Below are 22,218 nucleotides of genomic sequence, written 5' to 3'. Positions count from 1 at the left end.
ATTCATGTCATCGAACAAGCACATTGAATACCACTGGAACAAAAAACGCTGGTAAACAATTTTATCAACGCTGACAGGGAGCGCGGCCTTCGTGAATCTATTTTGATCGTAATTGACAGGTGCGCAAACAGGCAAAGGAAAGGTTTTGGCGAGCGCAGAGGTGCGGACCGCGAATCCCCGGGTGAAGTTTTAAGATTGATCGTCGCACAGATGTATGGATATGAAATTGATGGTTGAAGCAGGAATAACATTCCTATTATTTTCTGGGGTTCCGGACGACCACAAGTCAGCGACGTTTGCAAATCGGCCGCCTTTATATGTATTATTTCTTCATATTTGCATTTAACATGATATATTGATAGTTTGTCGTCTTATGGAAACGACTGTTTAAGTTTTTAGGGCGTGAGCACAAGGCGGTATTTTTTTCACTTCTGCTTTAAAATACACACTCTTACAGAAACAATTTCATAAATTCAGCAGAATCATTATTTATTCTCGAAGTTACTTAAAGCGAATTAGAGCTAAATGTTAATGCTGCTCACGATGCCCGCCACTGGGGTGTGTCGCAGAGCTCGAAAACAAGAAATTTGGCACACAAAGGCGTTACCATGACAACCCGATTTCGGCAGACAAGAGCAAACAGCGATCGGCAAGAAAGCGACTGTGTTTGTCCGATAGTGAGACGCACGGCGACAAACATTGTTTTTCGATTTTTTTCTGGTTTGTTCGCGCAAACTGCAAGTACCAGTCGCAGATAGATTTAAGGCCGGTAATTTCACAATGCAGCGAGCGGGCCTCGTAAAAAACTGTGCAAAAAAGTGCGCGATATATCAGTCAGGTTTATGGTGTACTGGTGAATAAACATTGCCTTACGCGGGGCGGGGAACGGTCTGCGGTTCTTTTCAAAGCCTGGCCTTATCGTTGCGACCGTTCCAATTATTAACACTCAACATCAACCTCGCGCGGCTGCGTCCACACACACGTGACCATTGTTCCACCAACCGAGTTGGCCGACTCTGCACCATGGTATTGCTCCATATGTAAACATGGCAGCATATAGTTAACACATGGGTTAATGGCTTTAAAGAAGCAAGCGACAGAAAGGAAACCCATATCAATCAACACTTTTGACTCTGTATTAAATTTGGTCGATTTCGTTTTAACTCCAGACCGCTTTATTAACTTGATCAAGGCCCGAGTGCCCTTGGAGACACCAACGTCGGCACTCGCCTGCTTTTAGTCGCAGCCGCAGGCATTACTCACAGGCCACGCAGTGTCTAAATCTGTCAGTTTGCAGGAGAGACTTGGAAAATCGACTCACCTCCAGGGATGAAGGGCGAATCCGGGGCAGCGGTCTCCACACCACAGACACTGTTTGCCGATCACGAATGCACTCAGCGTTTCGAACTGAATAACAGAAAACAAGAGGTATCATTCAATACATAGACTCGTACCACCTAATGATTAAACTTAGATCACGAGCGGGATTTCTGATTTGTATACATTTGGATACCAAAATAGACTTGTTTATACCCCGTGACTTGTTTCTTCTTTGATTATACACACAGATACAGTTTGTACACAATTTAGCCATTCAGAATAAGAATTAATAACTACTTAAAGTCAAACCGGAAGGTCATGCAACGGTTGCTCGTCAAAGGACAACATTTGCTGTAATCTCAAGACAAAGGCACATACGGCGGAAAGACATTATGTGTGATGGTCTGTCACATACAGACGCACGCAGGTCGTAATTACTATTCGAGATTGGTACACAACGCAGCAAATCACTTGCACTATTGTCATTGAGGTCGCGGTGAAGCACAAGACGCAAAAAGATGTTTTACGACCGCCGAAGCGTACATAATGAGCCGTGCGCGCATTTGACCTTGTCTTTAACCGAGGCAAACTTGTGAAACATGATCGTAGATTATTGTATGTGATACAGGTCGGTCTGCCAAGTATCTGAAGTTTAACTTTAGTTACACTTTTAAAAACATGTTTTCGTGAGTTTCAGCACAATAGATCAAATCTTGATGTGTGCGTCAACGGTAAAATGTGAAATCTTGATACCCTCGAATTAAATAAGCGTCAATTATATCTTAGGTGGTGTGACGGCGTTTGTTATGAAGTCTTTTTCTGCAATGAGAAATGCAATTGTACACCAAACTAGAGCAGAATGAATCATTCACCACAGCGCTATTCAGAGTTGGTTGAACTCTCGGCTAGAGTACATCGAATCGTGCGCATAAACGCCTTTCGACGTTGGGAAAAGGGGCATTGATAATTTTGGTCCGAAAAATAAGGGCAACCAAACCAAGTGTGGGTCGATTCAAAGAGGTTTTTGTTTGCAACCCATATGCTTAGGCATTATGGAATTTTAATATTTAGAACATTCCTCTAATGGACCACCTATAACAGTCAAGATTCTTTAAATATCTCTCGAGATGAAATAAAATTCTGTCCACATATGATAAAAGATATGTAGAACACGACCAAGCAAATAAACGAGATATTTTGAAACCATAAAACGTAAATACCACTCCCTCCCTTCTTTTTGACGTTGGAACTTTGAAGTGCGTTTGTTGCCGTTGAAAGTTAAAACAGGCGGTGGTCTAGAACAGGGGTCGGCAACCTTTTTTGCACTGCGGACCGTTTTTGAAAGTGAAATTTTATCGGGACCGGTCTTCAAAAAACTACAAATATTTACCAATAAAAACGCTTAAATTAGTTTATCATCTCCGGGATACATAGGCAAAATGTTTTAAAGCATTTAACCTGAAAAATTATACGGACCGGTAACGATCTCCTTGCGGACCGGTACCGGGCCGCGGACCGGCGGTTGCCGACCACTGGTCTAGAAGCCAGTTACGACGAATACCAGCTCGGAAGACTTTTGCTTGATGCACAACACAACTCGTGTTTGTAGCTACGCGACTCGTCAACTCTGACTGACAGTTAAGCATCGTATTTATGCGCGGGCGTCGACTTTCTCCCAGAGATATTTGCAGGATTAAAGGCCGAGCTATGCCGCCGCGCAAGGTCTTTACCAGGACGTGTCGGAGTCAATTGCAAGGGCAAGCCGGGATATGAACACAAACACTGGGTGATTAGTTCTTGGGCCGTTACGAGACCGAAATCTCTCCACTCCAAGTAGGTCAGTTGACGCGAGAAGCAGATCAGGTCGAATTTCAATTCTCCTGGGCGAGAGTCATAGAACCAAAAACTTAATCTAGTCTACTCCAGGAGTATACGATTCTCTATGTGCCCCGGTTTGCACGTTTTAATTTCATGGCACGTAGGATCTTACCTAACTAAATTAGGGAAACGCATGCGAATAGTGAAGTTTAGTTGGTGCTCTTACAGTTCTCTGTTTAAAATCCTAGTTTTTTTCGCAATACGATGAAGTTTTGTTTTGTACATCGGGTGTGAAATGTAAACAACTGTTTGTACAGCAAATCTATAAAACAACACTTATCCTTGCACAATTCATTAGGTACATATACGCTATGGTATAAAATGTAGCACAAGCAAGTAAATATTGATCTCTTTGCAGTTTATGTGCAACATCGCATATTCTCAAGAATTTACTATTTGGCGCATTGGCACTCACAAACTACTTGTTCCATATGCCAGGCGAAGCATGTTAGTCAAGTCAAATGTCAACACAAAGGAGTCGCTGCAGTGATTTGTCACTGTTCAGTGCAACGTCAATCAACCAAACAACACAGGCTGCCACTCGATTATGTCATAATTGGAGATTATACTTTGTCTGCCGATTTCGGTAGTTGGACCCGGTGCCTGATAAGCCAGACTCCGTGACGCGAAGTGTAGGAATCAGACACTATTAAACGCATGCTATGATCCGATTACAACCATAATACAGAATCCCAATTCGGACTACAGAAATGACAACATGCAAAATAGGTATCGGTATACAAATTTACGTATTTGCAATTAATTTGCTTGCGTGCAAACCGCTGTGTAAAAATAAACTATCACGCAATTAAAACGAAAAGGTAAAAACCTCTGATGCGATTCCATGCACTTAACGCGTATTTAAAGAGGAACATATTTCCAAAAGAAGAAACGTATACCGAAATATGTAGGCCTATTGTACAATAAATGCTTTTTTGGTGCTGCACCAAACATCAATATGTTCATGTGGCAACCACATTTCTGAACCGAAGAGGGATTTAGTGAAACTTTAATGTGTGATGTCAAGATATAGTTAACGAATGTCGAGATGGTATTTAAAGGAACAAGACCTTGTAATGAGTTAAGAAGCCCTGTTGCCGAATGTTTACAGATCACAATTCAATCCAGGTCCAAATCCTGCTAAACGAACAGGAGAACATGCGAAATTTATCTCATTAAGTAACTCCGGTGTGGGCAATTCATGGGAGGTAAAACCCGCGCACCAAAGATTCCTATAGTCAAGTCGACCTTAATCGCTCGGTACCAGTGCTAATTGCCGCTTCTCCAGTAGTCTGCTCGCCATTTTTGGCACTTTCCCTGTTTAATTGGCTTATTTGCGATTACAAAGATTAAAAATGATTGAGAAACGTTTTTACTCTGCTGCTACCAAGGAAGTCAAGCCTGCATCAGGTTCTGTTTTCAAACAGCGCATAAGATGCAGGAATTGTTTATTTTCAAATGGATTACAGTTACTTAGAAACTAAAAAGAAAAAAAAGCCTAGGCCAGGGGTTCTTAACCTGGGGTGCACGCACCCCCAAGGGGTGCGAGAACTGTTCCTAGGGGGTGCGGGGATGCTGAATCATTAAGGTTGGTTAGGTCAATTCTATTTAAGCAATTACAGAAGGGGGAGCGAAAATTGGTTAGTGATTTGTAAGGGGGTGCGAAAATTGGTTGGTGATTTGAAAGGGGTGCAGCAAGGAAAAAAGGTTAAGAACCACTGGCCTAGGCCAATTTAAGACTTTGGCTCAAAGCACAACTTAAACCAAATTGGGTAATGTAATGTTTTGGCCTGTAGTAAATAATAGTTTGTAGCGCTACCAAAAAACACAAGATCCATTGACGTAATGCAGTTTCATTTCGCAAAGCATTACGGATTACCGATGAAGGTTAATACCGTATTAATGCAGGTGGACAAACGACTGAGTCCGAAAACGACGCCTAACGAACTTCGACGTGTATTGCAACAAATAGATATATTATGAGCCAAATCGAGTGTTTTGACGACAGCAATACACCCGCAGGCAAAAGGCACACAAAGCCAACGGAACAAAAGCGTGAACCTATTAAACAGCGTAATTGCTTTGTTGCTACCGCAAGCTGTAAGAACCACATTATTCCATGTAATACACTTGCACTGAAGAGCTGTCACATTTCTGATTCGTCGCATATTATTAAGTCTACATCAGCCAACAAAACACCGTTTAAACATCGTTTGTTTAGCGTTATAAGGTAAGATTCCCTACACCGATCAGCAAGGTTTAGATCTGAATTTGTAAACCATGGCAACTAAGTGAATATTAGCAAAGTCAAAACGACAAACACACCAGATAATGAATAGATTTGATCAACAACAAACTCAAGGTTTAGATGAACTGATTCGGTATGGCGCCTTCAATGGGCCTGGCGTACTGTGAAACTCAAGGTTTATATCAACAACATTCGCCATTATTGTGCTGGTAATAATCACCTATTTGCATTTACAACAGAGGTTAGTATGTATTGTATTTTACAACGAGCTTTAAATTTGTCAACAATACAAACAACTGTACTTACGGCATTCGCTGAGTGCTTGTTATTTCCGGACATCGGTCAAGGTGGTAATGAATTAAGCAGATTCCGTTTGGTCCACAACAAAACAGTTCCACATTAAGACCTCGGAAAAGAACAAAGCAATTCAAGAGTCGCGAAGGGTTTTGGACAAGCTTCTGTTCTGGTTCTAAAACACTTCGTACAAGCACTCCTCCCGCGAGGACAGCTCTAAGCAAATAAAGTGATTCAACCCTCGCGCGCTGGTGTGAGTGGATTCGCACCAGCGCGCACGAGATAGCGCTCTAGCGCCTCGTGCAATCAATGTTGCCTAAAACATATTCTGTAACGCATTTTTTACGTTTTACATGCTGGTATCTTAGTACAGGTACTAACATTTAAACTTAACACAGAAAACCGTGCCACTAAAAATCATCACATCATGACAATAAATATATTTTTTACACAACGACTCATGTAATATTGTTGACGCTATGCACAAAACCGAACAGAGGCAGTGGAACTGGTACGAGTGAGTAACATCGCGAACAAGACAACTGGCATAAACCACTCGTATTCTGTAGTAAACCTGACAAAACATATGTACTGTGTGGGAAATTTACTTGCAAGCGTATGCACACACCACTTAGTGTGAATTTCTGGAAATCGTGAGCGTAAATGGTACAACTGAATTACCAATACAGTAAGCAAGAGTCGGCCAAAGGCTTGTACAATACCTCAGCCATACAGCTATACCTGTAAACTGTATTGTTACTTTAAAAGAAACACTATGTCGTCAAGATGGATGGCTGTTCTTCAACAGAGACAAGCAAACCTTTCTAAGGTGCAATAATAAATATGTTCTACTTTGGTTACTTCCGCGTTATACAGACAGCCTTGTGTTTTTAAAACTTCTTTAAGAACTAGCATTCTGATGGTTTTATCAATTCAAGAAATAACAAAAAAAACTCTTGTACACAGGAAAATGTTACTTGTCAAAAGTGCCTGCAGAAAGGACACTGGACTTATGAGTGTAAAAATTCCCGGCGATATGTCCACAGGACTTCCAGATCTCATGAGCTACAAAAAAGTCTCAAGCAAGCAGAAAAGCGAAAACTAAAAAATGTAAGTGGGATTTAAACTATACAAGCAACAATATAAAAATAGTTGTACATACATGACTATAAAGAGTAAAAAAGGAGATTTCTGTATGTAACAAGATGAAAAACACTATCACCATATCTTAAATCAAACTTTTCAGAAACATGAAGATATTAAAAAAAGGAAAAGATCCTCATCTGTTTCAAGCTCATCTTCATCATCGTCCTCATCATCAAACAATTCCTCAGGATCAGAAGACTCCTCATCAGATTCGGATACAGATTCTTCATCATCTTCTGATTCTAGTAGTTCAAGTAGTAGCTCCCCAAAAGCAAACACATCAGACTCTGATTCTGCCACATAACACCAACACATAGCTGTAATGCTGCATTTTATTAAGTTTTGTAGTTTTTATACATTTGACAAACCTCTTGGAATGCAGTATGACTAATGTTTTGGAAAAAGAGATAGGGTAGTAAGGCATACAACTTCACATCAGCTGCTAAAAAGTTTTTTTTTTCCTAAAAGTTTTAACTGCAAATAAAAGGCTTGAGTGCTTTTTATACCAATTACCAATAATATAGAAGGCAATTTAAGCAAACATTACATGCAATGTGTGGTTTATGGTGTGTATGTGTTTCACCTTGTATGATTTATTTTAGAATCACCTCAGTGTAAATTGTCGGATCAAAAAATAACATTTTTCTCCAGGTGTTTTACTTTTTTGGCAAATCACTTCGTACGTTTCTAAATCAATGCCTTAAGTGAAGATGTAGAAATAAAAGCCACTTTGATCTCCATAGAACAGTGATTCTCAAACATGTGGCGCGGTACACTGGTATGCTGTTAAAGATTTCCAAATGTGTCGTGATATTTTGTTGTTGGTAATTAAAAGCATCCTTAACCACTGCAATAAACTTGAAAATTATCATTCTTTGAACAACTCTTGTTATCTTTACCTGCGAAGTGTGCCACGGAAGGAAATTTTAGTTTTTTATTGCACCGCATGCCTAAAAAGTTTGAGAACCACTGCCAAATAACCACTGAAGCAAATAGTTAGAACTACATTTGCATCTTGTTTTTTTTATTGGGGCCAGTGAGGATGCAAAAAATCTTTATGCCAGTTTAATAACAACAAGATATCCTGCTGACAAGTGTCTGAAAAGTTCTGTATGTGTTTTTTTTGAGTGAAAAAAAGGAGCCAGTTCACATAGGATTATGAAACGCTTGATATGATAGACACAGACCTCAGTCTGTTAAGAAAAATTAAAATTTTACAGTTTGTAGATTGGTACTTTGTTGGAAACACTGCTGAATATCCGGATTTTGCAGGCAAGATTTTCGTTTGTGGTGCGCTCGTCCATTAAGTGATCTGTCTGACTGTTACACAATTTTTTTTGCAAGCACCTGCCAGAAGTCTCTTGTGCAATAGTTTTATTATTTCGGCTGGACGAAAACCAATCGAGTTATTGGAATCGTATTAGGGCTGTTTTGTTACGCATAGTCTGTTCCAACACTGTGATGTATACTTGCAATCACAACATGTCCAAAAAACGGTCGCACATTTGGCGCAGAGCACCACAAACGAAAAGCGAGTGGCTTGATAAAAAACACATTTTTTCGCTTTTTTTCATTGCACCATACCTACGATAGTATGAAACTTATTTTTTTATCGCGGCTCTGCGTTACCGCGATTTGAACAAACTTAATGCTTGGATAGTCGCTTCCTTTAGTTCTTGGACAATTGGAGACGAAGCACAGGCATATCCATTGGTTTTTGGGGCATCTATTTGTTTCGGGCTTTGACGTAAAACCTGTGCATTGCAAAAGACTCTGCTTCTAATAGCAGCAGTAAAAGTTTCACATTTTTTTCACAGACAATTTTGAAAACAAAGTCCTATAGCTACGATCACCTAAATAAAACTAACATAGTTTTAAATCGATATTAGGTGGTTGAATGAACGCGTTTGGGTCACCACAAACGTTAGGCGAGTCGTCGACTACCTATGCTATGTTTTACAATTTTTCGACATATCTACCATCTGTAAAAGTTTCACTTTTTTACCGCGGGAAACCCACACCCCGCGTTATTCACATTTAATCCTAATCGTTTCAACTTATTTTACGCTGTTATTGTGCGTGTTTCGTGCTCACCAATACAAAAAGATAGCCAATTTTATCGCTTAAACGGAGTAATGAGGCTTAAAAATGCCAATTACTATACCCATATGTATAAAGCAGGGGGCCTCTGACACGCGGGTCGCATCACTTACTTCAGTAATTTTTGTACCGACCGCGCCGCATTTCAAAATTTAAGGTTGTGTTTTGCTTTAAGCGCCAAGTTTTTTTACCCTACAGCTTGTGCGGCTTACGAATGAGGGCGGGTTATAATCGAAGACAGCTTACAATAATATATCATGCTGATATTATTTCCACGGTCCCGTTTTTTAATTTATTACGATTTTAAAATGATTTGCATGTTGGCTTTCGGGTACGAATAGCTGTTATACGTAGCAACATAAAGAAGTGTTATAAAACAATCATATATCTAACATCACAAAGTGCGGATTACATTATTTCGCATGAGGCCTACAATCGTGGGCGGCTTACAATCGACGAATATTTTTTGTCATATTCTTTTTGTTGTAAATGTAGGCTACTAAATGTAATACACGTTCTGGAATTTAATTACCGTTTTGTTATACTGCATTTTTTTTGTCGTGTGCGGCCTTTGAGTGCCTTTAGGGCCCTGAATCAGTGGTGGAATTCAATTTTTTTGTCAGCCAGTTCAATCACAAAAGTCATATTTTTCAGCCAGTTCTGTTACAAAAAGTCATATACAGTAACCAGTAATGCTGACCTGTTCGCTGATCTCATAAAATTTCGTGTGTCGGTTCTATAGAACCGGTGCGAACTGACTGAATCCCATCACTGCCCTGAATGGAATTTGAGTTCCTTGCATCCAGAAACTGAGCTATCTTCTGTTTTGCACGAACAACGGCGAACGCCTAAGCTCCGCACTGTTCCGTCTCATAAAAGCACACAAACGCTGCGTTGTTAAGACGCAATTCGGAATATTAAAGCTTGTTTTGCGTTTGCTAACTCTTTCAATATATCTTTTGAAAATTTTTGGGGAAACATATTTGGGCCTACTACAGGCTAACAACTATTCACAACCTACAAACTGCTGATATTTTTTTCACCTTTTAACAAATGCATTAGCATGCATGGTAGGAGAAAGTTGGTCTTTTGCTTAGAAGTGTGGCGAATTTTTAGCACTTTCACCGTTTGTAATAATGAGCTGGTTAACTCCTTTATTTTCACACACCTACGTGCACTTATAATCGTTTTATTTGAAGCGTTGCCTATTGGGTATCCTGGCACTTAACTCTGTTATTATTGTTGTGTTTAATTGGTTTGTTTTGCCAATCATATTTTCACTACATCATGTTTCCATGGCATATATCTTGTTTTACCACCCGTTATTATTGTTGTGTTTAATCGGTTTGTTTTGCCAATCATATTTTCACTATATCATATTTCCACGGCATATATCTTGTTTTACCACACACTGTATATATCTTGTTTTACTACACACCATTCACCTATTTGTTTTATATTGTAATAGTTGTCTTTTCTCCGTTTGTATGATCGCCCTTTCCCCGCCACTAATTTACGTTTGATTGTTGTATCCTAACCCGGGTGTGCCTTTGGTCGTCACGTGATTGTTTCTTCCACGTACGTGGCCGCGTCGCACGTGCGAGTAAAATAATGAAGGTCAGTCTTCCTCTGGGCGTCGTGTGAGTTAGACCTGTTGGTTTCTGTTCTGTACTGTACTGGCGTTTACTGATTATTGAGCGCAACGTATCGAAGTTGGAAGTACGTGTTGTTGTATGCCAGTGTATTTTATCGCTTTTACTTAAACAAGGCGCCCATTAGTGAAACCAGTTTGTGGTCTTTCATTGGCTTTGTGGTGAGCCGTTATTGCAGGGTTCGGGCAGTTTCCGAATTAGGGAGGCAGTTTTGGTTTAACATATAGAATCAGGCAAAAGGGGTCGATTCGAGTTTAACGTCGCCATCTGAAAGACCGTTTAGCCGTATTCCCGAAGCTGCCGAAATAATTCCGTAACAGAAGTGAAAGCTTTTATGCTTAAAGCCAAACAGTTAAGATTAAATTTTAAGCTACATATTTCATTATGAGATATACAAGTAGTAGCCTACACCCAAGCATTTGTTTTAAGTTAACGGAAAAACGTCTAAATCAGTGGCTGAATAAAACTTGATTACACAATATTTAAAAACCATATTGAATAAAAACAATATTGATTTGACTTTACACGGAAAAAACTGTGCAAAATTTAAAACACATCTTATGGATATTGTGTAAAAACGGAATGTTACGTAGAGCTCCTCCGTTCGAACATGCTCATTAACCGCCAAAAATTCCAGTGCTTTGTTTACTTTTGTTTTTACGTCGCACGGTGTGCAAAAGTCAGTTTCGCAAAGAATTACTAGTTCTGAATTTTAAAACTAATTCGCAGCAATCTGATTTGCACGGAGAAGACTTAGAACAAAGATTCAATGTTGCAACAATGGTAAGAACAATGCTTGTTGTCAACAAAAGTTCTACACTGGTTACAGCAGTTATGTACTTATGTCTGACTTTAGTTGCCTTAAAGCAGCTTGTAAAATACTACTATAATGCTGACAGAAAATAACTTTGCTGCGGCTTTTTAACATTTGTATTACACCTTAGCAAAACAAATGTCCGGGAAGAGGTGCTAAGCAAGGTTGAAAGTAAGATATTTATCAAACGCATGTTAGCAATTGGAATTTCGAACATCGTTTACATACGAAATGTGTTTCCTGAATCAGCGTTTTCTGATCGAAAATTTGAAGGTGACATTTGTTCAGAGAATCAATATAGCGTAATAGCCACTAGCATTTTTTCAACCAATGCATTTGCCTCATGCAGGTTTGGCACTTAAAATACTGAAGGAACAAGGTCACGAAGGCGCAAACCAAGTCGTCAACTGGTATGTAGTTTCATGTTTCTAAATATTACAAATTGAAAGTTTGTTGCCATGACTTAGATTGGGCTAATTACAAACAGCATCATACTGATGTAAGTAAGTCTAAACAATATTTATGCATTGCTTTGGCATTGTTGACGCCTACGTATTATGATGTAACAATTTAGGATGAAAGGGGTGTACGATGCATTGGAGCATGAATACCTTCGCGTGCTCATTTTTGCGGTAAGTATACGAAAAGACAAATATTCACACGGGACAATGGGTAAAAAAGTTATTACTGCATTGACATGTTGTGCTTTTTTGTTTTGGCAGTTTATGCAAGATTCTGAAAACACCGAAGTAAGTGTATTACAGTACGTATAGAGTAAGAGTATGTGTTAGTGAAAATCAATGTGCAGTTGCCTTCTTGTTATGTGCAGTTGCCGGGGATTTTTTTGTGTTTCAATTCAGCTGTGGTACCATTACCAAATGTCATCTTTTTAGACGCAAACCATGTTTATTATACAGAGCGTCATTGAAACCTATTCTTTCGGCTTTACATACCACGACGGAAGCGTACAAGCCACCGTTAAAGTGGGAAATGAAGACTCGCAATCTGCTAGTCTGCCTACCAAGCAAAACACAAAAGAATCGGCAAAACAGTATGAATTTTATAGCATATTTCAGGGTGGTACTAAATACCGCATGTGACCGCATGTGGCGGCATGTTATACCGCATGTGATTCCTCTTAAAATACACCATGGTATGTGAAATGTAAGAATGCCAGCCCCATCAACGGTAAAATAGACCAGATTCTAGGTTTATTTTAAACGTCAGCGCTTTCAAAAGTCCGCAAAATTATTTTTTCGTAAAAGCATATTCAGGTCCTTCATAGATTCCAGCCATGCAGTCACATGCGGTAGCATGCGGTCACATGCGGCCACATGCCGTATTTAGTACCACCGCATATTTCACCCATGGTTGGACTCTTAAAGTTCAAAATTAACATCAAACCAGTTGCACCATGTTTGCGTAAATAGTTTATATTGTTGAAGAACCTCAGCAAAAGAAAGTTAAAAACCGATGTCTTTTTGCGCGATCCTTAAATACTGTTAATCTTATAACACCGTTTCTATTAGAATGCTACGACATTTGATAGTTCTCACTAACAGTCTTGACGACTTGCCGGAAAACGCCGTGATGACCGTCCGTCTTCTGTATTACGACCAAAGTATGCTTGTGACGTTATATGACACAGTGTAAAATTTACCAAATATATTTTACGTAAAATTACAGCGACGCCTAAAGATTACCAGCCACCTGGTTTCGTAGAAGCCGCCGAAAAGGATTCTCTTCAGTTTACAATTGATAATGTGCGTATAAAGGTTGGATCAATCCTGACTCCCTACGCGACGGTGAAACTAAGGGCACGAGCTGGACGAAGCCATATTCGAAACGGCGAAATGGAAATGGTTTATATATTGAATATTACCGCTGTGGTTTTTTACTTTCGTTATTATGAAGTTTGATTTTTGTTAGAACGAGGTCAACGAAGACGCCAAGCAAATGTCGACCAGTTTGGATGACTCCCAGTATGATTGCAATTTGTCGCAAGCAACAAGTGTTTACAAGGTTCAACGTTTTTGGTTGTTGTTTATTTTTCTTGTATATGCCAACATTGTACAAAGACGGGGAGCTTGATGAAACAACACAAGCCTCAGCTTGCGAAAAAAATTTGAAATTTTAACAGTTTGTAGAATAGCGCTATACTTGAGTCAGCGTCGACCAACCTGTGTCAATATTTTTTCTGTTTGTGGTGCGCTCGCACATAACTCATCGCTTCACAACTCCTGGGTCTGTTTAATTGCGTGTTACGAATTCTTGCAGAAAGTAGTTGCTACTTAACGATTGTCTCTTTGACATTGTAAAACTTTCACAAAAATACGTTGCTGTTTATTTTTGCTTGATATATGAGTGGCCGCGTAAAAGATTAAGAAACGCGGTTCTTAGGCCCAGTGTTTCGCCTGGCTGCGTGATTTTTAATAGCTAAGACTTTATTGTTTCGATAAAATTTATTTACGTTTTTAGGATTTAAACTCCACAAGAAAAGACGCGAAAGCAACAACTGAAGGTGGGATACTTTTCGACTATAAATTGTGGCTATACACCAGCTTTTTACATGACTTTGTTTTTTAACTGATTTTGCAGATATAAAACATCAGGAAAGCGGCAGTTCATCAGGGGCAGAGATAAACGGGGAATCGGGATCGACAGGTCCAAGTTAACTTATTTTGTGGGTTTGTTTGTTGCTTGATGGTGCAATTTAAGCACATCCCCAGCGCTTGAGATAAACCTCTGTGCTACTTATAACTTATGTGAGAAAGCACGTTTAATGCGACTTGCCGTGCGGGCCCTATACAGTAAGCAGCTAAAGGTAAACATACTTCAAGTTATACCGAAACTTACGCTGTTTACCACTCATTTGTTTGGGAAAGAATAAAACGGGTAGATTTTACATACGCCTAATTGTTTTAAACCGTCTTGTGAACTTCGTTATGCTAAACAGTTTCGAGTTTGGGTGTTCGCTGTCCATGTGGAGACTGTGACGATGACGGGACAATGATTCTGTGTTCACGCTGTAACTACTGGCAACACGCGATATGCTTCTGCGTGCCTGACAACGCAAAAACGCCAGAGCAACATTCTTGTCATATATGCAGCGAAAAAGTAAGTTTAACTAGACATTAACCAAACAATGCAAATGCTAAATTTCTTAAAACAACAATGCAAATACCTGCAACAAATTATATTATACAGCACCCTCAAAGTCTTACAAAGCTTTCTAAAATTTTTATTTCCGCTTTAAAGTCTTGAACGATCGTTTTTTTTCTGTCTTTGTACATACGTAAATGCCAACGCAAAAAAAACATTCGGGTAACGTTTGGTGCATGTGTGTAATTTTTACACTTCGAAATGTCTCACGCGAAATAAAACGGAAAGTTTACGGAATGAAGACTAAAAATTTGTCAATTCCATATATGCCTAGTAATTTCGAAAATGTCATGTAATATTTGGAACACTATACAGTATACACGGATCTGTTGACAAGTTTAATGGTGAAAATAACGGCCCAAATAGACGTAAAAAGCCACATGCTTTAGCAGGTTTTTTTTAAGGTTTGGTTTGGGTGACCGCTGAGTAGTTTTAAGAGACCGCAAGTGTTTCATTTAAATACCAAAAAATAGCCATATTTGCTTATTTGCTTGCAAGTCCAAATTTTGGGAAACCGCTGGAGAAATTTGGGGGACCGTTTCGGTCCCCCAAAACACCTTAAACAAACACTGTGCTTTAGTTTTCAAACGTTTCGGCAAATGCTCATGCCATCATCAGTGATATGAAGGCCACATCAGTTACACCCGTGTATACACACGTGAAGTGTTAAACTCATGTAATATCAAAGTCTATTTTGTATTGGATACTTGTGTAGAAGGGAGACCGAAATTGTAAACTTCTTTTAATTGCGTTTTTTGGCGCAGGTTAACGTACTATGCACGGATCCAAGATTGCCAGGTCTTGACAAACATCGACAGCAAGAATTATGCTTATGGAGACGAACTCTTCTAACCTGCTTCGACCAACAAACTATTACGGTGACGGTAAGTTATAGTGATGGACATAAAACAAAACGGTTTGGTGAAAACACATACTCCGACAAGGAAGTAACTAATCCACTCAATGGATTAATGCGCTTTAAGAGATAAAACGCGTCGGTTGTGCGTCGGAATTGTGTGGTCGTGACTTTGTGGAAAAAAAGGTGAAACGCTTGCCGCTTACGTAACAAGCACATCACTAAAAAAATGTGCACTAAATGGGCTGATTGCTGCCATTGGTTTGATTGCAAGTTTTCATTAAAACAGGGTGTCGGCAAACGTACGCTGCCGCGAAGCAGGTCTTATTTATAAAAAAGCTGAAACAACGTTAGTAGGCATACGTTCGTTCTACTGGCATATAGCTATTTGATCAGTATAATAACGTTGCACTGTAAAAAATCCAAGCTTCGATCAGCATTTGTTGTTTTATGTAAAGTCAGTCAGCCAAATATTAACCACCCAACAAAAAACGGTTCGCACCCATGCAAGTTTGCTGTTCGCAACCCATTAAATGGGTTTATTTTTATATCTCATATGTGTTATTGTTTTTGCGGACAGTAACTTGCAATTAGTGTTAGTGTTTTGATAAGAATGAAAACAGTTTAGTAGTTAAAAAACCTGGAAAAAAGCGATATCGAAATCTATCGCAGAGCACCACAAACGAAAAACGAGTCGCCCTATTTGAGAGTGTTTTGTTGTGGTTTAGTCAGCACCTATCTACAACTGTTTAAAATTTTATTTTTGTTGGCGGGCCACGTAACCTCACCCGCTCAATTTACATCTAATACTGCCGGTTCGTAGACGAAAGCCAATCTAGTTAAGACCGACTTTGACACGCAGTGTTGCCAGGTTACTTTTTTTTTAAAAATAAAACAGCTACGAAGTAAATTTAAAACGAGATTTACCATGCAAATACGAATTGATATCAAACTGCATGTAAAATAAGTAAAAAAATGTTTTTGACAACCCGCAGCCTCCCAAAAACAAACGGGCTACCAGTCACATTAACCCGCAAATCGATGTCAGAAACCAGCCCAATTAGGCGGGAAAACCGCTACCGTGACGACACTACTGTTTGGCACTTTCCGTTTCAATTGAACATACAGCTAGATTGATATGGGTTTGGTTATAGTTACGTAGGATGCATAGTTTTCATACTCATAGCCATAGAATCATTAAACTTTTTCAAGTCATTTTAGATGCGCTATATCACAAACATATACAATACTTTTGCTGCAGCCAAAGAATTGGGTAACATTATAATGAATACGAAACATACTGATACCTCTTACTGTATAAATTTTTATGTTCGTAAACAACGGTTGTATTTACAATACAGGAAGTAGTTAATACAACGGTTTCAAATTCGAAGGTCACGAATCGCAAAACCTAAGCCCCGTTTTCCGCGACATATTACGTCCAAATTTATCAGCAACTATGGGATAATTATTGCAATGTTGTATTGTTGCGCACGCAACTTCACGTAAAGCTTTTGTTCACATGTGATTATTTTATTATATCCCGCTGCTCTTGTGCATTTTCGCTTGTGTGATCGTAATATTTTATTTATAGCTTTAAAAAATCCCTACCGTTCTAGGGAGCGAAACGGCAGCAAAGTTCTTGACAACTAGTAACTTGTCATAGTAAATTACAAGTTCAATTAGTAAATTACAAGTTTTTGACAACTAGTAGCTTATTTAGCATCACACCAGTTGAATGACAAACTTGTTAAACTACGGCATTGTCGACTTTGACACGGCATGTCACAGTTCGTTGCATTATTGGGCGACTATAATCGCGACCGCCGCGCGTACAGTACAAACAAAAATCAGGTCTAGACGTTTTTTTAGCGGGAATCTCCACATCCCACTCTCGTGTTTAATCTTGATCATGTTATCATCGCTTGGGTTGTATCGGAAGTAAAGAAGTATTGTAAAAAAGGATGATGTAAACGGACAGAGAAACATGTCAAAATACTTCGTCACATTAATCGACGATTGTTTAAAAGCGCAAACCCGTGATTTAAGACGTCTGTAGATCTAGCGCACCACAAACGAAAGTTGAGTGCGGACATTTGTACCCGCATCTTATCATTTTTAACATGACCTATCTATCATGTGTGTAAATTTTATTTTTCTCAGCGGGCAACCCCACACCCCGCTTTTTCATGTTTAATCCTAATCATGCATACTTGCCGTGTTGGTCGATTTCTTGCGAGAATCGTCAAACCGCCTGGGTTAGAACCCCGTGAAAAAATGTTACTTGATGTTCAGAACCGTCCTGACCCTTTTACTAGCCGATTTTTGTAATTTTGACCTAGCTTTAGCCGCTTAAATTGAACCCAACGGAAAGAAGGATTATAAAAACGATGCTGTAGCGTAAACGGAAAAGATATATACCTACGTCAGTGGTTTGAAATGTCCGTGGATGCAGCGCACCACAAACGAAAGTTGTGTCAAGCCATTTGTGTCAATACCTTCATTTGGGAAAGATTAATAACTAACATCTGTCTAAATTTTATTTTTCTCAGCGGGCAACCCCACACCCCGCTTTTTCATGTTTAATCCTAATCATGTCATGCTGGTCCATTATAGGGTTCCTGACCCATATTTACACATAAAAAGGCTTGATCGGAATTCGTCCTCAGAAGCTTCCAGGGTACGCGAACCGCATGAAAAAAGTTAGACTTATTATAAAGTCGAGTTTTTTACCGTTCTGACCTGCTTGCTATCCGATTATTTGTAAATTTCACCCAGCTTTAGACGCTTGGATTGAATCCGACGGAAAGAAGTATTATAGAAAACGATGCTTCAATCACTATAAAGCGACAAACTTTAGTGTAAACGGAAAAAATGCCTATGTAAGAGTTCGTCGTTGCAGACTTGGACAACTAGATTTATTTTCGTTTTTCTAAATTAGAATTAAAATTAGAGCATCTGAGTTTTTACAAATTAGATTAAAATTAGAATTAGAATTTTCTCAAAAACCAGAAATTAAACTAGAATTCGAACTAGAATTAGATTTAAACCAACCAACTGTAGTACATTTTAAATTTAAACTCCAAGATTTGCACGTATTGAACTATATAATTTGGGGTGGCTGAAATTCGTTCACATGTTTCAGTGATGTGGTTTGGCCTTGTTGGTGACACTGACATAGCTTTGTGCGCTTTGGACATGAAACGCATACTCGTATCACATGCCTAAAAATGCTGTTGGACAAACTAGCGTTTCGGGGAAAACTGTGAATTAGATTAGAATTAGAATTAGAGCTTACTCGACATTTCTAAATTAGATTAGAACTAGAATTACCGCCATTTTGCTCTAATTTGACGAATTAGACAACTAGAATTATCTAGTTGTCCAAGTCTGCGTCGTTGCGTCAAATTAGTCGATCATAGTTCAAAGAGCAAAACAGTAGTTTGCGATGTCGGTGACTACAGCGCACCACAAACGAAAGTTGTGTCAAGCCATTTGGGTCAATACCTTGATTTTGAGAAGATTAATAACTAACATCTGTGTAAATTTTATTTTTCTCAGCGGGCAACCCCACACCCCGCTTTCTCAAATTTAATCTTTATTGCGACGTTTGTTAATAACTTTGTCGTGGCGTACGATTGCTCGTCTTGTTGTAATATACATTTTGACTTTATTTGCCTATGTCAGAGTTCGTCGTTGAGTTAAATCATAGTTCGAATAGCAAAACATTGGTTTATCCGTGACTGCAGCGCACCACAAATGAAAATTGTGTCTAAGCATTTGTGGCCATACCTTCATATTGGAAAGATTACTAACTAACATGTGTGTAAATTTTATTTTTCTCAGCGGGCAACCCCACTTCCCGCTTTCTCAAATTTAATCTGTATTGCGACATTTGTTTCGTTAACAACTTCTGGCGTGGCGTACGATTGCTCGTCTTGCAATAGGTAATTTTTGTATGTTTTAGATCCGGAATGTCAAAATATTATCTGTTTGCACGTAGTGCTAAACAAACGTCTATGGGTAAATACTCAAAACTGCATTTCATTTAACTCTGTCAGGAGTTTGCCTTGCAGTAATATTATCCAATTTAACCCTAGGAAAAAAGTGCTGAGAAGACTCATGCGGCCCCTTAAGCACTGGGTGGTCAGTTAGTTTTGTAATTCTTTAACTCAATCAAGAACAGATTACCAAATAGCCAACCGTGGGCTAACGTAAAATCACTGGGACTTATATTCGGGAAAGTCCCCGGTTTTTTCCCTGGGGTTAAGCGCAATTATCGAGTGAAGTATGTCTCTTGTGGAAAAATGTTTTACGTTGTTGATCTAACTAACGTAGTGAGGCTGACAGGCTATAGCAATGCATTGACAAATCAAGGCATGCCACCGGCCTTGTCACCACATACTTAAAACAAGTTTATTTACATGCAAACATAAGCGCTTTTGGGTGCGAGATTTTTTCTACCATCTGTAAAACTGTTACTCTTTTACTGCGGATACTAACACCCCGTTTTCGAATCATTAAACACTAATCACACACTTCGTTGCAAGGCGTGCTTTGTAAAAACCCCGATAATCACTTTTCGCGTCTAGTCACCACAAACGTTAGTCGATTCGCATAGTGTGAAAGCTTTTTTTCCTACATTATCGGCCTATATCTACCATCTGTGAAAGTTTCACTTTTTTCGCCGCGGGAACCCCACACCCCGCGCTTTTAATCATCATCAATTTTTGGTTACGCCAACCGCGTTAAAGGCATAATCAGATTTTTATGTTTATTTCGGTAATTTACGAATTGCTGGAATTTTTAGGGCGACTCCGCCAACGCTCACATGTGAACGGTTGCCGTTGTAAACATTTGCACTATTTCGTCTAATGACAGTGTTGTTTAGGAATGTTTTAGCGATTGGTGTAATTGCTCTTAAGTATTTTTTTTATTTACATAAAAGGAAGTGTGCAATGTAATGAACTGCACGCGGTCGATGGCTCAGAAGATTGTGACTCGAATGATGGAAGAGAAGATTGTACATTTGGAAACGGGTCAAAGGTTTAATTGGGTTGGTTTGTTCAAAGTTACGATACCTTACTTATGACCGTTCGATGCAGGCAGCGCAAGACCATCGACCACGAGAAACTGCAGCAAGTGTTTGAACGCGAAATCAAACACGTGGCGAAGAACTTGGCTCGACAGAGAGGAGAAGCTACAACTAGTCAGGAATCAAACGTGAAAGGTACTTTAAGAAGTTCCCTCGAACGGTCTAACTAAAACGTCTCGACAAAATAAACGTATACGTTATTCATATCATCTTACCCAACTTTTAACAACTGTTTAGTCTGATTTCGCGTTCCAGTAAAATTTATTTTTAATGTTTAAACGGCAATGTGGCAAGCAAAACTCTTCCGAAATGTTTTATTGTTACTGGCAAAGGTGAAAAAATTAATGTATTCTTTTGCTTTTTGTCGTTCATTTAGAACCCTTGTCAAGTGTTGAAAATTTTAAGCGGAAACCTGACGAAAAAGCCGCAACAGAAACAGAGGTTCGTATTTCGCATGCCAGAACAGCGTTTCCTAATTTTTTACCATTACTTCTATTCAACTTTTGCAGATAACCAGTAAAACTGCTAAGCTTGGTATCAACAAAGCATCCGGTGTCGCTGGCAATAAGCGCAAAATGTCAACAAGAACTCGTTTTTCGCCACCAAGGAGCCAAGCGTCCGCTGACGCATTTCAGGACACGGTAAAGGCGTTGGTCATAATTTTCATATCCAAACAGATTTGTGTTTTAACGGAGATTTTGTCGTTAAGATGGAAACCAAGGTAAAGAAGGCAAAGATGTCAAAAAGTTCGGTGGTAAATAGACGCAAGTAGAGCGTTTGGCAGAAGCTGAATGAGTTACGTTAGTTTATGTTTGGTCGTTGTTTAGTTTTACTCTTGTTCTTCGTGGGGAGAAATAAAACTTCAAATTTTGGGTTACCTGTTTTTGTTTAAATAGGTAAGAGATTCATTTTGCGTCAGTACGTAAATTTGGATTCACTAACATAGTCCTTTTTAGCTATACTATATATCAGTGGTCTTCAACCTGTGGGTCGCGACCCCAAGTGGGGTCGCCTAAACTATTTTGGGGGTCGCTATAAATTAAATTTAGTGGCGTTTAAATTACCAAAAAACGTTTATTTTCTAGTTCCCAGTCTTTGCTCATGTTTTGCAGTACATGTTGATACCTCGCGTCACAATCTAATCAATGTGATGCAATAATCTATATAAATCACAAGTTGTCCAACCTATTGTTACGCGATAGGACCCCATGAATGAAGTATTGTGTCCAAAACAATACAGCGGGTACAGGGAAAAATACATAAATTTACTGATTTCTGCTAACCGTTGGGCTTTAACGCGAATTAGCTTGGCAAAAGTCTACTTGAAAATTAAGCGGGCATATTTACATGAAAGTTGTTTCAGTTTCGGCATTACTTGAAACACTTTTCTCCCTATCAGAAAAATGTGGGGTCGCATGTAAATGCTGATTTATTTATTTTTCAAATTGGGGTCGCTTTTAAAAAAGTTTGAAGACCACTGCTATATATGTACGATTATCCGATCAGAGTGGTTTTAGTAACTATCAGTTTTGCTTTAGTATAAATAGTTACGATTTGGCGGCGTAGATTTTATTTTGTTTTACAACAAAGTTATGGTACGTTGAGGTTTGTGATCTGTTAGATACACAAAAAAGTTAGCTCAATCTTCTGCTC

General features: G+C 39.1%; 3 protein-coding genes across 5 annotated transcripts in view; 2 read left to right on the top strand and 1 right to left on the bottom strand.

Moving 5' to 3' along the window:
- Positions 1–5,981, bottom strand: part of LOC145223291 (uncharacterized) — a 45,092-nt gene extending 39,111 nt beyond the window's left edge. Inside the window, exons 1-2 of one of the 3 annotated variants that reach the window (XM_080089690.1) lie at positions 5,753–5,981; positions 1,322–1,407 (exon numbers count right to left, since the gene is read on the bottom strand). In XM_080089690.1, the coding sequence (XP_079945816.1) occupies positions 1,322–1,407; positions 5,753–5,785 (119 nt within the window). In that variant the 5' untranslated portion in view covers positions 5,786–5,981. The remainder of the gene's footprint in view (positions 1–1,321; positions 1,408–5,752) is intronic. The other 2 variants (XM_080089693.1, XM_080089692.1) reach the window with 2 other exon arrangements.
- Positions 5,982–6,214: 233 nt separating this feature from the next.
- Positions 6,215–7,759, top strand: LOC145223297 (uncharacterized). The gene is made up of 3 exons (XM_080089702.1): positions 6,215–6,569; positions 6,707–6,850; positions 6,987–7,759. The coding sequence occupies exons 1-3, from the start codon at positions 6,516–6,518 to the stop codon at positions 7,188–7,190; spliced, it is 402 nt and encodes a 133-aa protein (XP_079945828.1). The 5' UTR covers positions 6,215–6,515; the 3' UTR covers positions 7,191–7,759.
- Positions 7,760–11,234: 3,475 nt separating this feature from the next.
- On the top strand, positions 11,235–21,439 carry LOC145223572 (uncharacterized). The gene is made up of 17 exons (XM_080089978.1): positions 11,235–11,421; positions 11,583–11,725; positions 11,802–11,862; positions 12,027–12,084; positions 12,175–12,201; positions 12,370–12,503; positions 12,982–13,073; positions 13,139–13,314; positions 13,382–13,474; positions 13,931–13,973; positions 14,036–14,116; positions 14,409–14,569; positions 15,379–15,498; positions 20,419–20,516; positions 20,576–20,700; positions 20,942–21,006; positions 21,075–21,439. The coding sequence occupies exons 1-17, from the start codon at positions 11,408–11,410 to the stop codon at positions 21,288–21,290; spliced, it is 1,707 nt and encodes a 568-aa protein (XP_079946104.1). The 5' UTR covers positions 11,235–11,407; the 3' UTR covers positions 21,291–21,439.
- The last annotated feature ends 779 nt before the right edge of the window (positions 21,440–22,218 follow it).

The sequence above is a fragment of the Phallusia mammillata genome, chromosome 4, assembly GCF_965637545.1.
Source record: "Phallusia mammillata chromosome 4, kaPhaMamm4.hap1.1, whole genome shotgun sequence".
NCBI classification, from domain to species: domain Eukaryota; kingdom Metazoa; phylum Chordata; class Ascidiacea; order Phlebobranchia; family Ascidiidae; genus Phallusia; species Phallusia mammillata.
Note: the sequence above shows the minus strand (reverse complement) of the source record. Positions and strands in the feature narration are given on the sequence as shown.